Source organism: Osmia lignaria, chromosome 5 (genome assembly GCF_051020975.1).
Source record: "Osmia lignaria lignaria isolate PbOS001 chromosome 5, iyOsmLign1, whole genome shotgun sequence".
NCBI lineage: Eukaryota > Metazoa > Arthropoda > Insecta > Hymenoptera > Megachilidae > Osmia > Osmia lignaria.
The window spans coordinates 6,368,386-6,385,228 of record NC_135036.1 but is presented as its reverse complement, the minus strand read 5'-3'; the positions used below and the strand labels follow the sequence as shown (position 1 = coordinate 6,385,228).

The 16,843-nt window shown below is 33.2% G+C and overlaps 1 protein-coding gene across 2 annotated transcripts; it reads right to left on the bottom strand.

The window, feature by feature from the left end:
* Positions 1 to 7,436: 7,436 nt before the first annotated feature.
* On the bottom strand, positions 7,437 to 16,598 carry LOC117607854 (uncharacterized). Of its 2 annotated transcripts, none has more exons than XM_034332038.2 (11): positions 16,251 to 16,598; positions 15,033 to 15,191; positions 14,194 to 14,358; positions 13,147 to 13,317; positions 12,590 to 12,698; positions 11,390 to 11,546; positions 10,401 to 10,533; positions 9,858 to 10,031; positions 9,640 to 9,774; positions 8,621 to 8,824; positions 7,437 to 8,029 (listed from the first exon to the last, which is right to left on the bottom strand). In XM_034332038.2, the coding sequence occupies exons 1-11, from the start codon at positions 16,327 to 16,329 to the stop codon at positions 7,761 to 7,763; spliced, it is 1,755 nt and encodes a 584-aa protein (XP_034187929.2). In that variant the 5' UTR covers positions 16,330 to 16,598; the 3' UTR covers positions 7,437 to 7,760. The 2 variants fall into 2 exon arrangements, with proteins under 2 accessions (XP_034187929.2, XP_034187928.2); XM_034332037.2 differs by having other exon boundaries at positions 8,621 to 8,845; positions 16,251 to 16,597.
* Positions 16,599 to 16,843: the final 245 nt, after the last annotated feature.

The window sequence follows — 16,843 nt, the reverse complement described above, 5'->3', positions numbered from 1 at the left end:
TCTATCAACACGTCAAGTGCCAGATTCGTTCGTAGACACTTTTTTCGTTCGTAGTTTAATGTATAATAATTCTGGGCTTACATTGCTATAGTAATTTGCCAGGATTAAGAATCTGAAAAATTTTCAAAATAATTTGTAAATTATTTACGAGCTGATAATTTTGTATTTCAGTTCACCTTAGGGTTAATGAGTGTCTTATAAATTAATGATACTGATAATTAATCGATTTATCTATAGCAATGTAAGCCTGGCATAATTCAAGGAAGAGGAGCACGACTTTGTTCGATCGAGTCATCTGAATACAGGGTTGAACCCTCAACCCTCTGTGACTCACTGTAAATTTTCAACCCTTTATATTCTTTACTTAAAGTATTGATTATCGTAATAAGAATGGACTATGTTTAATTCGTCGATTCAATTCATTCAATTTATTTTATATTTATTAATTTCTTTTCGACATTGAGTCACGAAGGGCTGAGCGAACTGAACATATCAGAATCTACTCTACGTATTTTTCATCAAAACAGAATATTTTTAATATTCACCTAGAACGACGACTTCCTGTTGCTCAGAGGTTGTGTTGTCTCTGTACAATTCAGCGGCACCAACGTGCGAATTATAATTGTTCGATGTGCGATTATTCAATTGCGTACTCTGTTTAATTGTCAACGCTTAACCGGCCGCGTTGTCTGTCGTCTCTTGAACCATGTACTTAAATATCGTAAGTTATTCGAGAGGGAACCGAGAGAAGTGGAATTCAACCACTTCGATCGTCGTGAAAATCTAACTATAATTGCAACGTGCATGAATTATATTTGTTGACAAGATATATCGACAGCTTAAATATATTGTATATTAATCAGATTTTCTAAGGTAGCCTCTAAGTAAATTAGTCGACAAGATATTCTTGGCTGTTGTATTTTTCTGCGACGAAAAAAAAAAAAAAAAAACCTAAATCACCTGTACACAGTGAAAATAAAAAAAAAAAAACAACAAATTCATACGTTCGACGAGCTCTGATAATCCTGACACGTTTTTTCGAATAATCTATCCTCCTGAAAATGAAATAAAAGTTGTCAAAATAAAAATTACAGTATATCATTATACCTTTGTGTCCATCGAAGCGTTCAATCTCGAGGTAAATAAATAAATGTTGTAATTAAAATATCGTGGCCAGTTAAGCGTGTCTAAGTTCATCAAGAGATCGATGTAGCAGAGCGATACAGCGCGGAGAACAATCACGTTAGGCGATACCGAAAGTGAGTAATTGTGTAGAAAAAGAATAAAGCATCAAGCAAACAGTAGGGTGACGTATACAGTTATTGCCTCCTTTTCCTAAAAAAGTAGAAAATCTGATACAATGCATTTTTTATTTATTATTTAACCCTTGAACAATGGAGCCTGGGTCAATCGTGACCCAAACAAGGGTATTAAATTAAAATTAACATTATAAAATTTAGAAAATTAAAACAATATGAAGTAGAGAATTGAATTAGAATTGTCTCTCTCCGTGGTCCGTCGGCCGTCGCGCGGCTCTCTCCATGGTCCGCCGTCCGAATCATTGTTTAGGGATCAACTACTGTATACGTGACCCTATAATATTATAGTCCCTTCAATTAATGGCCATGATAAATTATAACAAATCGATTTTTTTCGAAATTTTAACTTTCCTTTAAAACGTTACCTTGTGATTTTATTCGGGAGATAAACGTTTGCTATTCTATTTCAAAACTGAAAAATTAGTATAAATTCGAGGATATTTTATTTATAAAATTATTTACTTTATTAGCGACTAAGATTTTGTTAAAATTGAATATTTTATAGTGAAAAGTGGACCTTGAACGGTCATTGATTTGAAATGACTATAAATGCAAGCGACACGCGCAAAAATTGCTCGCCACACGTTCTATGCACCTTCGTCTTTTGATACGACGTCTAGTGTTTAATTTGGAAAAAGGCAAAATATAAGAAACTCTCCCGTCACTGTAACGTGAAATAGTAAAAGAGAAAAGTTAAAACAAACGAGAAGAAATTGTAGACTTAGTTCGCGAGAAGTTCTCGGGTGAAAGCGTTAACTAATTGCGTTTTTAATCGTCGCCAAGCTTCGAAGATATATTTTTAGACGATATATCTTGTATATATACACACAAAGAGACACATGTACACGTACATAGACGACACGTACACACGTAACTGCGTCAATTTCAATTTTTCAGCCTTTTCGTTCGCGACAGAACGCGCCACGCCGGAAACTCGGCTGGTGTTTCTTTCTTTTTTTATTTTTTCTTTTCTTTTTCATGCTTCTCGAATAAATGTGCGATGCTTGTTTCATTCAGACCGTGCTTTCTTACCTTTTCAGATTTTCCTTAAATATTTCCTTCAATGAATGCCGGAATAAGAGTGCCTCCCAATTAACAGTAATTCTCAGCAGTGTGTTGATTAAATTAACCGAATTATTATCTCTGTCCCATTAACGAGTTTTTGTTTTCTACTTATTCACAGGTAAGTCCGCTTATTTTCACCTAATTAAAAAAAATTCATTAATTTAATAAGCGATTCTATAGAAATTTAGGTCGGTCACTGGCAACCCTAAGCAGCTGAAGGTATTAATAAATCCTTATTAAAATTGAACTTTTTATTTCCCGATTTGTTCGAAACGATAGGAAAATTGAGTCAAGGTCGAAAGGCCTTGAATTTTTCACTGATGACGCAAAAGTATACCAGGCTGAAAGAATAACAACGGAGTTTGAAATTATGGGGTCTTGTTAAAGGACAACAGGGGAATTTGGGTTAAGGTGACAAAGGGGATCAATTACAATCCCACTCAGAAATAATAATTTTAGAAATTTCAAGATGAATTAATAATCCTTTTAGAGGATCCTTTGTTAATACGTAGTAATTTATATACCATTGTACGTGTTTATCATTTAGACAGCCTCTTAAATAATTCATTATCCCCCATAAGTAGGTTAGGTATGTCAGATAGGTTAGGTAGGTTATGTGGGTTGTATTTAAGATTAATAATGATTAATGAAACTGTTAGAGGATTTTTGTTGATACATAGTAATTTATATGTAATTGATTGTTTTAATCAATTAGACAGCCACTTAAATAATTTTTTGTCCTAGTAAGCATTTAGGTTAGGCATAACCCACTTAATCTACCTAACCTATCTGATAACCTAACTGTTAGGCTATCAGAAGAGTTAAGTAGATTAAGTGGGTTACATTTAAAGTTCATAACCGAAACAGAGTGTAACATCTATAATCCTTCCATCGAGACGAGTCAGGATATTGTTTACAAATTCATGCGCTCGACCCTGGGCCGGAGCTTAGTTGTTTCCAGTTCTTCAAACGTTTCGATCGAGGTTTGTGAGCCGGGCCTGCTTCGAGCACGTGAATTTCTACGCATTTACTGTCTCGTCTCGTTGGATGATATAAATCTAATCGAAATTGCGTGATAAGTAATTAGGGTAGTATTTGAATTCAATTGAAGTTAGTTTGTCTCTCGAGGGGATGAATCATTAATGACTAAGAAACTAGGCTGAAGTCGAACCGAATTTACGTTAATCAATTGATGATGATGGTAAAGCGAAGTAAAGATAAATGAACGATGAAAATATTCAACGGTATCTTAATTGAAAAATGTATGAGAAAATTAATAATTCTCAAAAATAAAATCCTGTATGCACAGATAAAAATGAAAAAATAATGGTTCGGTGAATGTATTCAACAGGCGATTAAAATCTATCGTCTTTCCACTGGCGAATGAAGTGTTATCGTAACTTTTAATATTTCTCCGTAAAATGAACCACTGAACAGCTAATTAAGGTTGCTACTACGAACCTCAAGTTAAGCAAACACGACCGGCCATTTATTAATAATTAATTTTCACCGAGCTCGCGGTTGAGCTTACTAATGCTTGACCTATACTACTGTTTCAAACCAGTAAATAATCACCGTCTACGCGAAACCTTTTCTCAAAACGTTCTGTAACATTTTACGTAACATCATTATTGTTTAAAGAGTACTTAAATATTGAATAATAAGTAATATATTACGAGATCAAAAATGCAGTTTGTATTTCATAGAATCATTGTCTAATTACAAAATTAATTAATTATACAAAAGGTGTATAATATTAATATTTAAAGGATGCTTGAATGTTGAATAAGAATTGATATTATGGAAAGAAAAAAAGAGTATAACTCAAATCAAATTGTACGTATAGAATAATTACAAAATTAATTAATTAATTAATTATAGAAAAGGTATATAATATTAGTATTTAAAGAGTGCTTAAATCTTAAATAATAATTGATATTATGGGGCTATATTTACATTATATTTCACAGAATTATTGTCAGTAACCCAAATCAAATTTTACCTACACAATAATTACAAAATTAATTAATTATCAAACTGGTATTTTGAACACCAAAACAAATTTTGTTTGCAAAAGCAGAAGTATAAATATTTATTCTGATTCATGTTATATAACCATGCCACGAAGAATAATCCAATTAACAAGATCACAAGTACAACTATAAATAGGTACACTATAAACCTCCAATTTGCATTGACCCAGTTGGTACCATCATGCTTCGAGCAAGCTCTCTATACCGTCTGGTCAATCTAACTCGATTCAGTAGTTTTTTCCGTTTCTTAATATCCCCCGAAAGAGCCTTCTTTAACCCAGCAATAAACCCCGAGAATCCCAGAGAAACAACCTCGGTGTTGTTCAAACCTGTCCACCATAAGATACTTTAAACGGCAATTGAGTCAATTTACTTCTACCCCAGAGAAAAGAGAAAGAAAAATGTTGTTTAGATGTGACCGTCGAGGTTTACTCAGAATTCCATGTCGGTTCTTTGAAGAAAATAAAGAAATAATATTTTTTGAAGAGTAAACAAATTATAATGATTAATCAAATTCTATATGACTGGATTGCAATTAATATTATAATTAAGAAAATAAAATTTGTACTAATACCATGCTTTATTTTTATCATTGAAAAATTAACAATCGTACACGCGATATCTGTATGGCGAGAAACAAATTTCTATAATTTTTTTTTATTTACTTGAAAATCGCACAGAAGTATATTTTATCCATGGAAAGCTCTCTTTCTTCAAATTTTATTTTCGTATAAGTGCGAACAGCTTCGGAGCAATCTCAGAAAACGAGCAGTTTCCGGCAGCATTTTGACACCTGCTACGTGGAATTTTTAGATAAGTTTCACGGTCCTGCAATTTTTCTGTCAACTCGAGCCAAGTTTTCCACGGCTCTCGACAGCTAGCAATTTTACCATTCGACGAAGAAAAGTTTTCCCTTTCGGGAAAGGAAAATCTTGCTTTCCACTGAGCTCTAAAGAAACTTTCCGAACTGGCTTAAATTTCATCGTTGTTCGAGCTTTAATTATAAAGAACAGCGTTGATATTATCTCGGGGGAAAGGTGATGCAACTTATTGCAATGGATTTTATGGTTTCATTGTTTCCCTCGAATGAAAAAAGGAGAATGAAATTTCTGCTTTTGAAATTTTATTTCAAAAAATGAAATGCAATAGAATGCAAATTTATTGAAAAAGAAGGAACATAAAATATTTTGATAATTTTATTAATTTTTGAAAACTTACAACTATTTGCTATATCAAATTAAGAATAGGAGTTGCTCTCTTAATAGGTGTTTTTTTACTTATAATAAATTTTCCAGGGGAGGAAAAATAAATGCAAAAAAGGGACTCGCATTCAACGAATGGCGTAGTAATTATAGGGTGGAATAATTGTATTTCGAATCAAGGTTGATACATTCTTTGTAATAAGATTTCGGTCGGTTTCGCAGAACTGACGTTGCGAGAACTTATTGGCAATTAAAGATGTCCTCGAATCGTTTCGACGAACAAGAGTTTCGAAGTAAATCCTTGCTCTCAAATAAAGGTTGAGAAGATGGAAAAGTTCGTGATGAAAGCGCGTGTTACCACTCGTCACGGACAGGGTTGAAAGGTTCGAAAACGCAACCCCTAAATTTAGGGTTCGATGCGGTGCAAATTTTAATTTTAATATCATGCCGCTATTTTAAGCTGATTATCGATTAACCTGACGGACTAACCGGCTGAACTTCAAGTGGTAAGCTTTGTTCATTCTACTTCACTCGGTTCTTCGTGGTATTTTATTTGAAATTTAATCAACAAATTAGATAAACGAAAATAGTAAGAGATTCTAGAAAAGTATTACAATGTTAGAAGAATTTAAAAAAAAATAATTACCATCTTCATATATATATTAATTATATTATGAGTGTGAAAATTTGCAAAATTAATTTTTATACTCCTTCCATCAATATTAACCCTTCAACAGTGAAGCCTGGGTCATATAATTTTAATTAATCTAATTTAATTCATATTGTATAATTTTTAAATAAAACAGTTTCATTTAAATTAGAAGAATAAATTTTAAAGGGGCAGTGTAAAATTTAGAAAATAAAAATAATATGAAGTACAAAATTCAATTAAAATTGGGGCTCTCTCCATGGTCCGCCATCCAAGAGTTAATTTTAACTAATACCTTTATCATTAGTACTAACATTCGTGCGACGGAAATTAAAAAAAAATTCTAACGATCAAAGTACAATATCTAATTAGCAAAATAATCAGAAGAAAGCCAATTTCATAGATTCCATAAAAAACAAACGTACCTGTAATTCCAAGAAAAGAAAGAAAGGAGATCCTCATAGATATCTATTCAACCTTCGAAGTTTTCCAGGGGTTTTCTCTTATCGCGATTCCTGATCAGAAATGGTCATTGAGAAAAGGACAACTGAAACAAGGTTACTCCACCTACTCTACTTTATCGCCGTTTACGATTTCCGGTCGTAGGTGTAGCCCGTGCAAAAGCATTCCGGTTACCTGTGCAATCCTTGCTATGTTTCACAGGAATCGATACGGTGACCAGATAAGCACCATTCGGAGAAATTCGAGGATTACATTGAAAGGTGGAGGGAAAACTACCCTTTCCAGGCGTTACGCTATCTGACGTTTAATTACAGTCCAGTGAACCATAATGTTGTTCCAAACCTTTTCGAATAAAATTTGAATTCGTGTTTCGCGAAAGACAGATGGATGAGCTAGGAATTTCAGTATTATATCTGATAGCAAATTTTAGTGGTAGATTAACTTTAGAAAATAGAGACAAATTAACAATATTATAGAAGGTTGAGGTTGAAAAATTTTTCCATACAAAATTTTATAAAAAAGGTCTTGAAAAATAATTGTAATTAACTGCATCACTATTAACAGTGAATTTTAACAAATTCCAAAATATTGCATAGAAAATTTCTAAATGATAGATTAAATAAAATTTTATTTATTTTATAAACTTATATCTATAAGGAGTATTGATATTACTATATACAATATATTAATCCTAAAATTATTATTATTGATAAACTATAATTTGCTTCATCTATACCATTTCAATTTCAATCAGTATGATAAATGTTAAAGTTGAACAAGTAATATGAAAAAATTTATCAGATTCATTTTGAAACTAATGGTTGTTATCTGCTACCTTTTTCATTTATAATTTATATCATCCTTGATACATTTACACCAACCAAGACTTATTTACTTATGAATATTAATCCTTCTTTAATTATTAAATACAATTACATTTACATATCTCCTTCAAAAACTAGACTTCGCTGCGATTCCTCGTGTCAATTATCTTTAATAACTCGTTTTTTGGTATCCCAAAAGATTTCGTTTATGTCTCATCGTTGTCATTGGGTCTGGCTAGAGTGAAGTCTAAGATCTCGTCAGACGTTAGAAAACGAACATCGCTGTCCTCTGATAGAGCCGATCCATTCGTTCCACGTTTGTAGGTCTTTCTTCTTCTCAATATAATAATCACCACCATAGAGGAGATAGTTATTCCTGTTATGATACCCACAACTATCCCTATGATCCCAGGGGAACTGAATTTCGTCGAGGCTCGATGCAATTTCTCTGATTCTTGTCTTTTTGTGTTGGCATCTGTGGAAAAAAAAGATAGAAAATTATTAAATATTGAAATTGTTAAGTACCAGGGCTGGATTAAGATTTCTGGAACCTGGGGCTATCAAATCTTCGATGGTCTCTTGATTAATAAACAGGGTTTAAAAATTGAAATTTATTCTAAAGAAAATTAAATAAACATTTTTGTTTTTAAAAATATTTTTTGATATAGTAACTGGAAGACTTATAAGGGGCCCTCTGTAACCCCATTTAGATCTCCCCCTAACCCAGCACTGTGAAGACTGTGAAAGTAAAAATATAAAATTAATTTTCTGATGTAAGTGAAATTTTATAAATAAAAGAATTCCCATGATATCTAAAATAGAAAAATATATATGTATTTTCACAGACTACCAATGACCCAGGAACGATCCCTGCTCGATGGAAACCTTGTTTCCTACCATAGAGAAAAGTAACTTTACGACCTACTTTCGAACCTTCCACCTCGAGCAAACACACCCTCATCCCTAAAGCAATTCCTCGATTCCCATTCAAAACATCCTGTCAGAGGACGGACATAAAAGGATCGAAAGTTTGTCGATCAGTAGCGTGAACAAGAATTCGTTTTACCAGCTTGCTCATCCACTCGTACGTATCTCCCGGTAACGGTGGTCGTTTTTACAAATGGCGTTTCCTTTGTCTGGACAGTTTTCGGGGTGGTGACAGCGACAGAGGTGGTTGGTCGCGTTGTTTTCAACGGTTTATCAATCTCTGGCCTGGTTGCTCTCATGGTGGTTGGCGGCGATGGCTTCGGGGTGACGGGGTCGATGTCGTCTTTTGGATTTATAGAGATACCTTAATAATTATTTAATTAATATACTTGAATTTAGATTTGAAGACAATTTAGTCAATTTCATTATGACTGTGGAGATAATTAATAAGCCTAATTTTCTTCGTTTATCAATAGAGGGGCTATTAACTTTTCTCACCCCCCTCCCAATTTTTCCTTGAACTACTATGTAATGGGTACAGATTTTTAATTAATGGTGAAGAAAAAGAGTCCATTGGGTAATTAGTGTAATTATTCAATGAAATATTAAAATTTGTGTATTTTGAATGTTATAGTCAGTCCACTGACACTATTTCCATGATTTCTTCTAAAACAACCCTTAAAATCTCAACCCCACATTTTGGGGAAGAAAAGGAGTCCATGGGATGATTAGTATGATTATTTAATGAAATATTAGAATTTGTGTATTTTGAATGTTATAGTCAGTCCACTGATACTATTTCCATGATTTCTTTTAATAAAACCCGTAAAATCCCAACCCTACATTTTGGGGAAGAAAAGGAGTCCATGGGATGATTAGTATGATTATTTAATGAAATATTAGAATTTGTGTATTTTGAATGTTATAGTCAGTCCACTGACACTATTTCCATGATTTCTTCTAAACCAACCCTTAAAATCTCAACCCCACATTTTGGGAAAGAAAAGGAGTCCATGGGATGATTAGTGTGATTATTTAATGAAATATTAGAATTTGTGTATTTTGAATGTATAGTCAGTCCATTAACACCCCTATTTCCATGATTTCTTCCAAAACAACCCTAAAAATCCCACCCCTATATTTTGTTGTGTCCCATACCTTTGCCACCATAAAAACCAATCCTCATTGTCGTCGTATCTGACATAGTGCTCTTTTTTACAGATGGAATCGAGCCATTTTCATAATTGTGAACTGTTGTTTGTGCCATCGCGATTGTCACTTCTTCCGTGTATGCTGGGAGACGAGGAAAATCAACGTGAGTTTAAAATTATTGACCGATTGAACGATAGTTGTAGTTTATTTAGATGTACACTTACCGAGAACACAATATTCCGCGTAATCCGGGCAACAAATCGAATGTTCAGCACAGTCGAGGGTACAAAGACAAGCATCGGACAGCGTGGGCAGTATCGTGGTCGTAAAATTGTATGTCACACTATTTTTACATCTTCCGCGGCAGCTCTGCTGCGCATTCACTTGTTCGATTTGATCTAGAAAGCATTGTATCGGTTCAAATGTAAAGATACCTATCCAGCTACTAGTTAGAGGGTTGCAAGCTCAATTTTTCATGGCACGCGATTACTGTTCGAAAACGTTATACCCACTTTACATCTCTTCTTTGTATTGATCAAATATGTCAGCAGAGATTATTCAAATGAAAAGTTTTCTCGATAGAATAAATTGCCAGAATTCTTCGGAAATTACATTTAATTTATATATTTTTTAAAGTAAATTTTAACAAAAAATTTTATTTTAAAAAATTGTATTTTGCAACTCCTTGAAGAGGTTATTAATTCAGTGATTTGATATTTCAATTTCAATTAAATGACGTGTTTGCATTGAGATTCATGCGGATTTACCGTCGTCGCCTTCCGTGACACCATCTGTTTCCGTTTTGCTCGCATCCCGACACTTGTCACCCTGCAGAATCGCGACGTCGTCGATGGCGATGTCGCTCACGTAACTACTGCCACGTACACCCTCGATTATGATCTGAAAGCGAAATGAAATTTGCAGTCAGGTAACGATGCTGAACGGTATTAGATACCAGTCGAATAACGCGTCAACCCTCGGACGGCGGACCATGGAGAGAGCCCCAATTTAAATTCAATATTGTATCTCCTATTGTTTTAATTTCCTAAATTTCACTCTATTTCTTTAAAAATTATTCCTTCGGTACATGAAATTCTTTCGTTTAAAAATGATACATTTAACTTTAGGTTAAATTAACCCTAACGAGTCTATTTCAATAATTGACAAATTATCGCGTTGGTTCATTTTTAAAAGATAAATCTTTATTTATTTAGACCTGACTCTATTATAAAATCAATAAAAGGATTTTAAAGTGCATTTTTATTTAGATGGTATATTTGTGGATAAATAATATTCGAGGTAAAATTAATCCCATGAGGTTTAGGAAGTGACTTTTACTCACCTACTTCGCAAAGGGTTAAATATAATATTTAAAAGTAAAAATGTATTTTAAATTTTGTATACATTCATAATGACGTTATTATGGGTCAGAATGACCCTTCCATGTGACAGAGCATCCCTTTATAAAGGGTTAATGATCAAATTTTCAGTATGTCTGACTATACGTACACATTTTCACTGGGCCAGTCTACTCTCACAGTAGTAATAGTCGCGCTTAGTCAGACATATCATAAAATTTGTAATAATCTCATCCTTTCTTTAAATTTTGAAAATACAAACCAATTGTTTATACAAAAGTTGTAAAATACGAAGGAAGAGATGTGTATACTGATGTATATTAGTGGAAATTAATTATTTATTTAACAGGTGAACTAATAAGGTTGAAATACAAATACGTATATTTTTATTTCTTTACCTGGAAACCTTTCTTAGCTTTGGGAAGATTGAAAACACCATGGAACCATTGGTTCCCTTGGTCACCATCTTTGGTGAACATCAAACGGGGTGAGTTTTCCTTCTCTTCTTTGAAATACACATTTAGAGCACCTGTCGTGGCTCCAAACATATGGTACCTGTAATTTCAATCCATATTAATAAAATTTCTCAAGTGAAAATAAAAACTGAAAGTAATAATAGTATTAAAAATTTCTCCCCTTTAAAAAGCTACTATTATTTTTTTGAAAACCGTTAAATATAAATCGATAATATTGCAAACCACCACTATATAAATAATAATAAAACAATATTTGAAAGGTTGAATTCCATGGGGTTATCAGTAACCAACATTGCTAAATTATAATTTGCAATACCTGAGACGTGAAATTTCCTTTTTAATAATTAACAAATATAGAATTTCGACTGCTTTGGTTTTGGAAAATTAGAAATTAGAATTTGCAATTACTGGAATGTACAATTTCTTTTTTAATAATTACAAAATATAGAATTTCGATTGCTTTGATTTTGGAAAATTAGAAATTAGAATTTCCAGTAACTGGGATATGAAACTTCATTTTGAATAACATTGCTGTTGTACAAATAATGTAACAGAGTTTGAAATTTGACATTTGGAAATTAACTATTCCTATTCGTAATAATTAGAGCCCACAACAAACGCCCATTTTCACTGTGCTAATCAACGTGCTAAGCAAGTAATATCGAGCTTCAATGTTGTAACCGTGTAATGATGTTACAGGGCGTAATAATACCAGTGATATTCCCATGAAAATTATTCATTCGACCATCCCTCCAAACGAACACCTTTTTAATAGCGACAGAGGGTGAAATTATATTCAGATGACGATCGAGGACAGCTCGTTCCCTTAATGAACTCTCGCCGATCAGCCCGTAATTATGTGATCCATAATACTATCGAGTAGCAACCAGAAATTATCAGGAGACGTATTTTTGCTCGGTAGACCGTGTTGAAGTTTCATTAGCTGCTGCTCTGTCGTTCAGAAATTTATTTCTCTTTTTTTTTTTTAACCATCAACGAGGAAGAATTTATTTTCATCGACCTTTTCACCGTTGAAAGAACAGCGACAAATTAATTAATTACCAACGTCGTTCTGCTTTTAGTAGCAATTACCGGCTGTGAAATATCGGAAAATGAAATTACCAAAATGAGAAACAACCATTTTCCGTGTAAGAAGCGTTGTAAATAGGTGAAATGATTCTTGCCGTGTCGTTCTCCAATCGTCCAGACGCCTCGATGTACAAATAGTAACCTAAATGAGAAAAGAATCTGTATAAAAATTTACACGGATTTATGTATTATGGTTTATTGAAAATTTATTAAGCCGGTTGGTTAATTTAATTTGCGTTAATGGAGGCATTTATGTAAATATGAATCTCCATTGTATCGCAAATTTTTATGCAAATTTATTTAATTTACCCTCGTTAAAATTCTCTCGTGTTGCAAATATTGAAAATTCAGTAACGAATTAAGGGAAGGTTCAAAAAAGGCTATAGGGAGCCCTGTTATAAATTTTTTATTTACTATGTCCAGAAATATTGAATTTTATTTAGAATAAATTTCAATTTTTCAAACTAGTTTATTAATCAAGGGGGGTCTGGAAGGTTTGACGACCCTGAGACCCAGAAATTTAAATTTGGTCCTGATTACATCATTTGTAAAAATAATTATTTTTTTTATTATGTTAAATTAACAAATACCATCGTTTCCAGGTCCCAATGTGTGATCGTGTGTTGGACCAGTTCCTATGTGAGAGCTCGGTGTTTGAAAATTATGTCGTCGCCAATCGAAATCGTGCTGAGGATCCTGTTCCCACCAACAAAGATCTGGCTTCTCGAAATCGCACTGCATAGGAGCTGCCGCATTTGTACCTAATTAAAAACATTAAATGAGTATTTTCAGTTAATGAATCCTCTAATGGCTCTAATCGACTGTATTTTAAGGGAAGCATCTAATGATCCAAGGAAACAATGAAGAGGAGAGATTCAAGGCATCTTAAATAATTAAAGGATAATAAAATTTAAAATTATAATTTCCAATAATTTAATTAGATTTAATTTTTAATAATTGCAGAGGGTGAAATTTCGACTACTTTGATTGTAGATAATTAGAAATTAAAATTTGCAATAATTGAAATGTGAAATTTAATTTTTAATAATTGCAAAAGGTGGAATTTCGACTGCTTTGATTGTAAATAATTAGAAATTAAAATTTCCAATAATTGAGATGTGAAATTTAATTTTTAATAATTGCAGGAGGTGGAATTTCGACTGCTTTGGTTTTGGAAAATTAAGAATTAGAATTTGCAGTGACTGAAATTTCAAATTTAATTTTTAATAATTCCATAAAGTGGAATTTCGAGTGCTATGATTTTGGAATTTTATTTTTCATAATTTCAAAAGATACCATTTTAAGACATAGCTGTTTAGAGCTTCTTGTAATTTTCAAGATACATCAAATTTCAGAGTTCACAAGCAGATTACAAGAGATCCAAAGTTTTAATCTCTAATTATCGAAGAGGCTCAGTTTGAAAGCTCAAATAGTTACAAACTAGTCCACTAAAGATTGAATTTCAAAGTCCAGAAGAAAATCGAAAAGATGAAAAACTCTTTTATTTTAACACCCTCTATATCCTTTTCGTTCTTGAAAATGCTCGGATGCTCTTTGATCATTCGTGGAAGCCAAAAGTTTCGCAACCATTTCCAAGTGTTAATTAGAAAAAAAATCAATTGTAAAAAAAGGATCACCTCGACAATGGGGTGTTGTTCCATTCCACTGCATACCGTTGCAAAAAATTTCAGTAGGACCAATTAACGCGTAACCGGGTTCACAGAAGTACATCAATATTGCACCGTTGTATTTTGGTGCCACCAGAGCGTGTTCGGGCAACGGAGGCGGAGGGCATTCTGCGTCTAATGAAGCAATTAAGAAAATCATTAACAGGGTGAGAAAAAAATCAATAAGAAATTCCAAGTAAAACGGTGTAATAAAAATATTAAATTAGAACATAGAATAATATATACAATTATTGTCCCCTATGTAATGATTGGCCCTTTTCCTAAAAAAATAGAAAATATGATACATTGTGTTTCTTACATAATATAATATAATTCTATTGGAAAAATAATTTAAGTACAGAATTTAATTAGAATTGTGGCTTTCTCCATGGTCCGCCGTCTTGGGGCTCTCTCCACGGTCCGCCATCCGAGGGTGAAGAAACACATTACAAATATTATATTTCTTACTCTTTTAGAAAACAGATCAATCATTGCATAGACGTCAACAAAAATTATTTTTAATTTCCATACTAATTTCTATTTTTTCTTTATATAAAAGTCATTAATTGTGCCTGATAAAATAGATAAAAATAAAGTAAAGAATAACGGTGAACAATTTAAGCATAAAAATCAGAGATACGTTAACGCCAGTCGTCCAATTAATAGAAAATGATACAGTTGATTTTGAAACTTTAATGATAACCACGAAATAAAAGAGGGAAATCTGGCGTGGTCGCAGCGGGCGAACGTTTTAATTAAAATCCGCTGTTACAGAGTTTTATCAAGTGTGATTAGAAAGCCGTGCTTACTGACGCATACAGGCGTAGGTGTATTCCATTTGCCTTGAATACAAGTGGAATACTTGTTACCTACGAGAGTGAAACCCTCGTGACAACTGAACCTGATGATCCTTCCCCTGGCCCTTGCTCGGACCTTCCCATTTAACAGCCTTACCACAGGACACCTATCTTCTCAACAGATAAATTAAATTGCTTGAATTTTCCATAGTATCGAGAATCACCTGAAATTATTTCGTTTAATTATTTATTTAATTCAATTTTAAATTGTTCAATGTTCGATTGACTTTTGTATTTTTATATAGGATTTCTCAAATAAAAACTCCACCCCTATGAAATTTATACGTACAGTAAACTCTCGTTATATTGCCACGTGAGTGAATTTCAATGATTTGAATTTTCTACTCTTCTATTATCATAGTTTATAAAAATGGTACATTTCTAATCCCCCTCTTTCCTTTAAATTAATTTTTCGAAGCTTTACAAATTCTCTTCTCCTACAATACCGTCGAAGGCAATATAACGAGAGTCTACTGTAATTGAAGAGAGAAATGAAAATTTTTTATTTTGAATATGTTTTATGATTAATTAATGATAATTAGTTAGATTAAATTATTCTATTAATTCTTCATTATTCTCAAATATTATAAATATTTGAAACCTGCTTAAACAACGATGAGCTTAACAAGTTAATCGGCTTAAAAAGCGGGATCTCATTATTTCTTTATTCGTGGAAGCTAAAACCGTGCAAGTGACGCGAAATCCTTGAATTAAACAGAGAGATTTACTCTATTTTAGGTGGAAAGTGCGAACGTAAATACCATAAGCTCGTCTCTATTTTTATTATTAACCCTATTCAATCAGAGTTTACCGAGGTTCCACAGAAATGAAAATAATGTAAGAATAACAATTGAAACGTGAATAACATATTAAATTAAAAATCGAATTTAAATTGTCACTATATCAGCGACTCACAATACATTTAAAAATTTTAAATAATCGATTAGAATATTTCATAACATCAAATGAAAATTCCACCCCTATGAAATTTATACAGTAGACTTACAGTAGACTCTCGTTATATTGCCACGTGAGTGATTTGACCCACGTACGAATTTTCAAGCATGGTACCGTTACTTTTCTACTTTTAACATCACAGTCTATAAAAATGATTTTGAAAATTTGATAAATTTCAATCATCAAGTGTTAACAAATCAACTTGTCACTTACTCGACATTAAAAACAAAGCGTTGCACTGGCTCAAGAAGAGTACCCACAAAAGAAAGGACGTCAATCGAGATATCTTCATCCTGAGAACATTTACCTCCCAAGGAAACAATTCACACTAATCATAACTCGAGAACCAGTTTCGAGACGCCCTCTTTAACTCTTTCACTGTTGAATTGTTAAAATGAAAATCTTGTGCACATGTTAGAAGGTATCAACACCGAGGAAGAAGAGAAGGGATGCCTGGAGGATCCAAGAAAAAACACTATAAGACTTGAACGAATTAGAAATGAAATTCAACTGATGTCAGATGGTTCTGCATCTATGAATGGACTAAGGATGCCGGGTTTCGGGGTTATTCCGCTCCGAATCGAAGGCGGGAACATCACTTCCGTCGTCATGCTGCCGCGATAGTCTTCTATCTGCTTCCGGCCGGCTTGTTTTATCGTTGTCGAACATTGCCAGGCCTTGAGGAGAATTCCTACAAATTGCATTTTGCGTCGGAGATAAAATGAATTCCAGAAGGGAGGAACAGTGACCGCCTCTGATTACTACAACGTCCTGGCGCCAGGATTCTTCCTTCGTTGATTCATGGA

Bases quoted from the DNA above. Each gene is read 5' to 3' on its own strand.
- LOC117607854 (XM_034332037.2), bottom strand. From the start codon at position 16,329: ATGAAGATATCTCGATTGACGTCCTTTCTTTTGTGGGTACTCTTCTTG. The intron at 14,359-15,032 runs GTAAGCACGGCT...TTGCTTCATTAG, and splicing joins ACCTACGCCTGTATGCGTCA to ACGCAGAATGCCCTCCGCCT. The intron at 11,547-12,589 runs GTAATTTCATTT...TTGAAATTACAG, and splicing joins AATGGTTGTTTCTCATTTTG to GTACCATATGTTTGGAGCCA.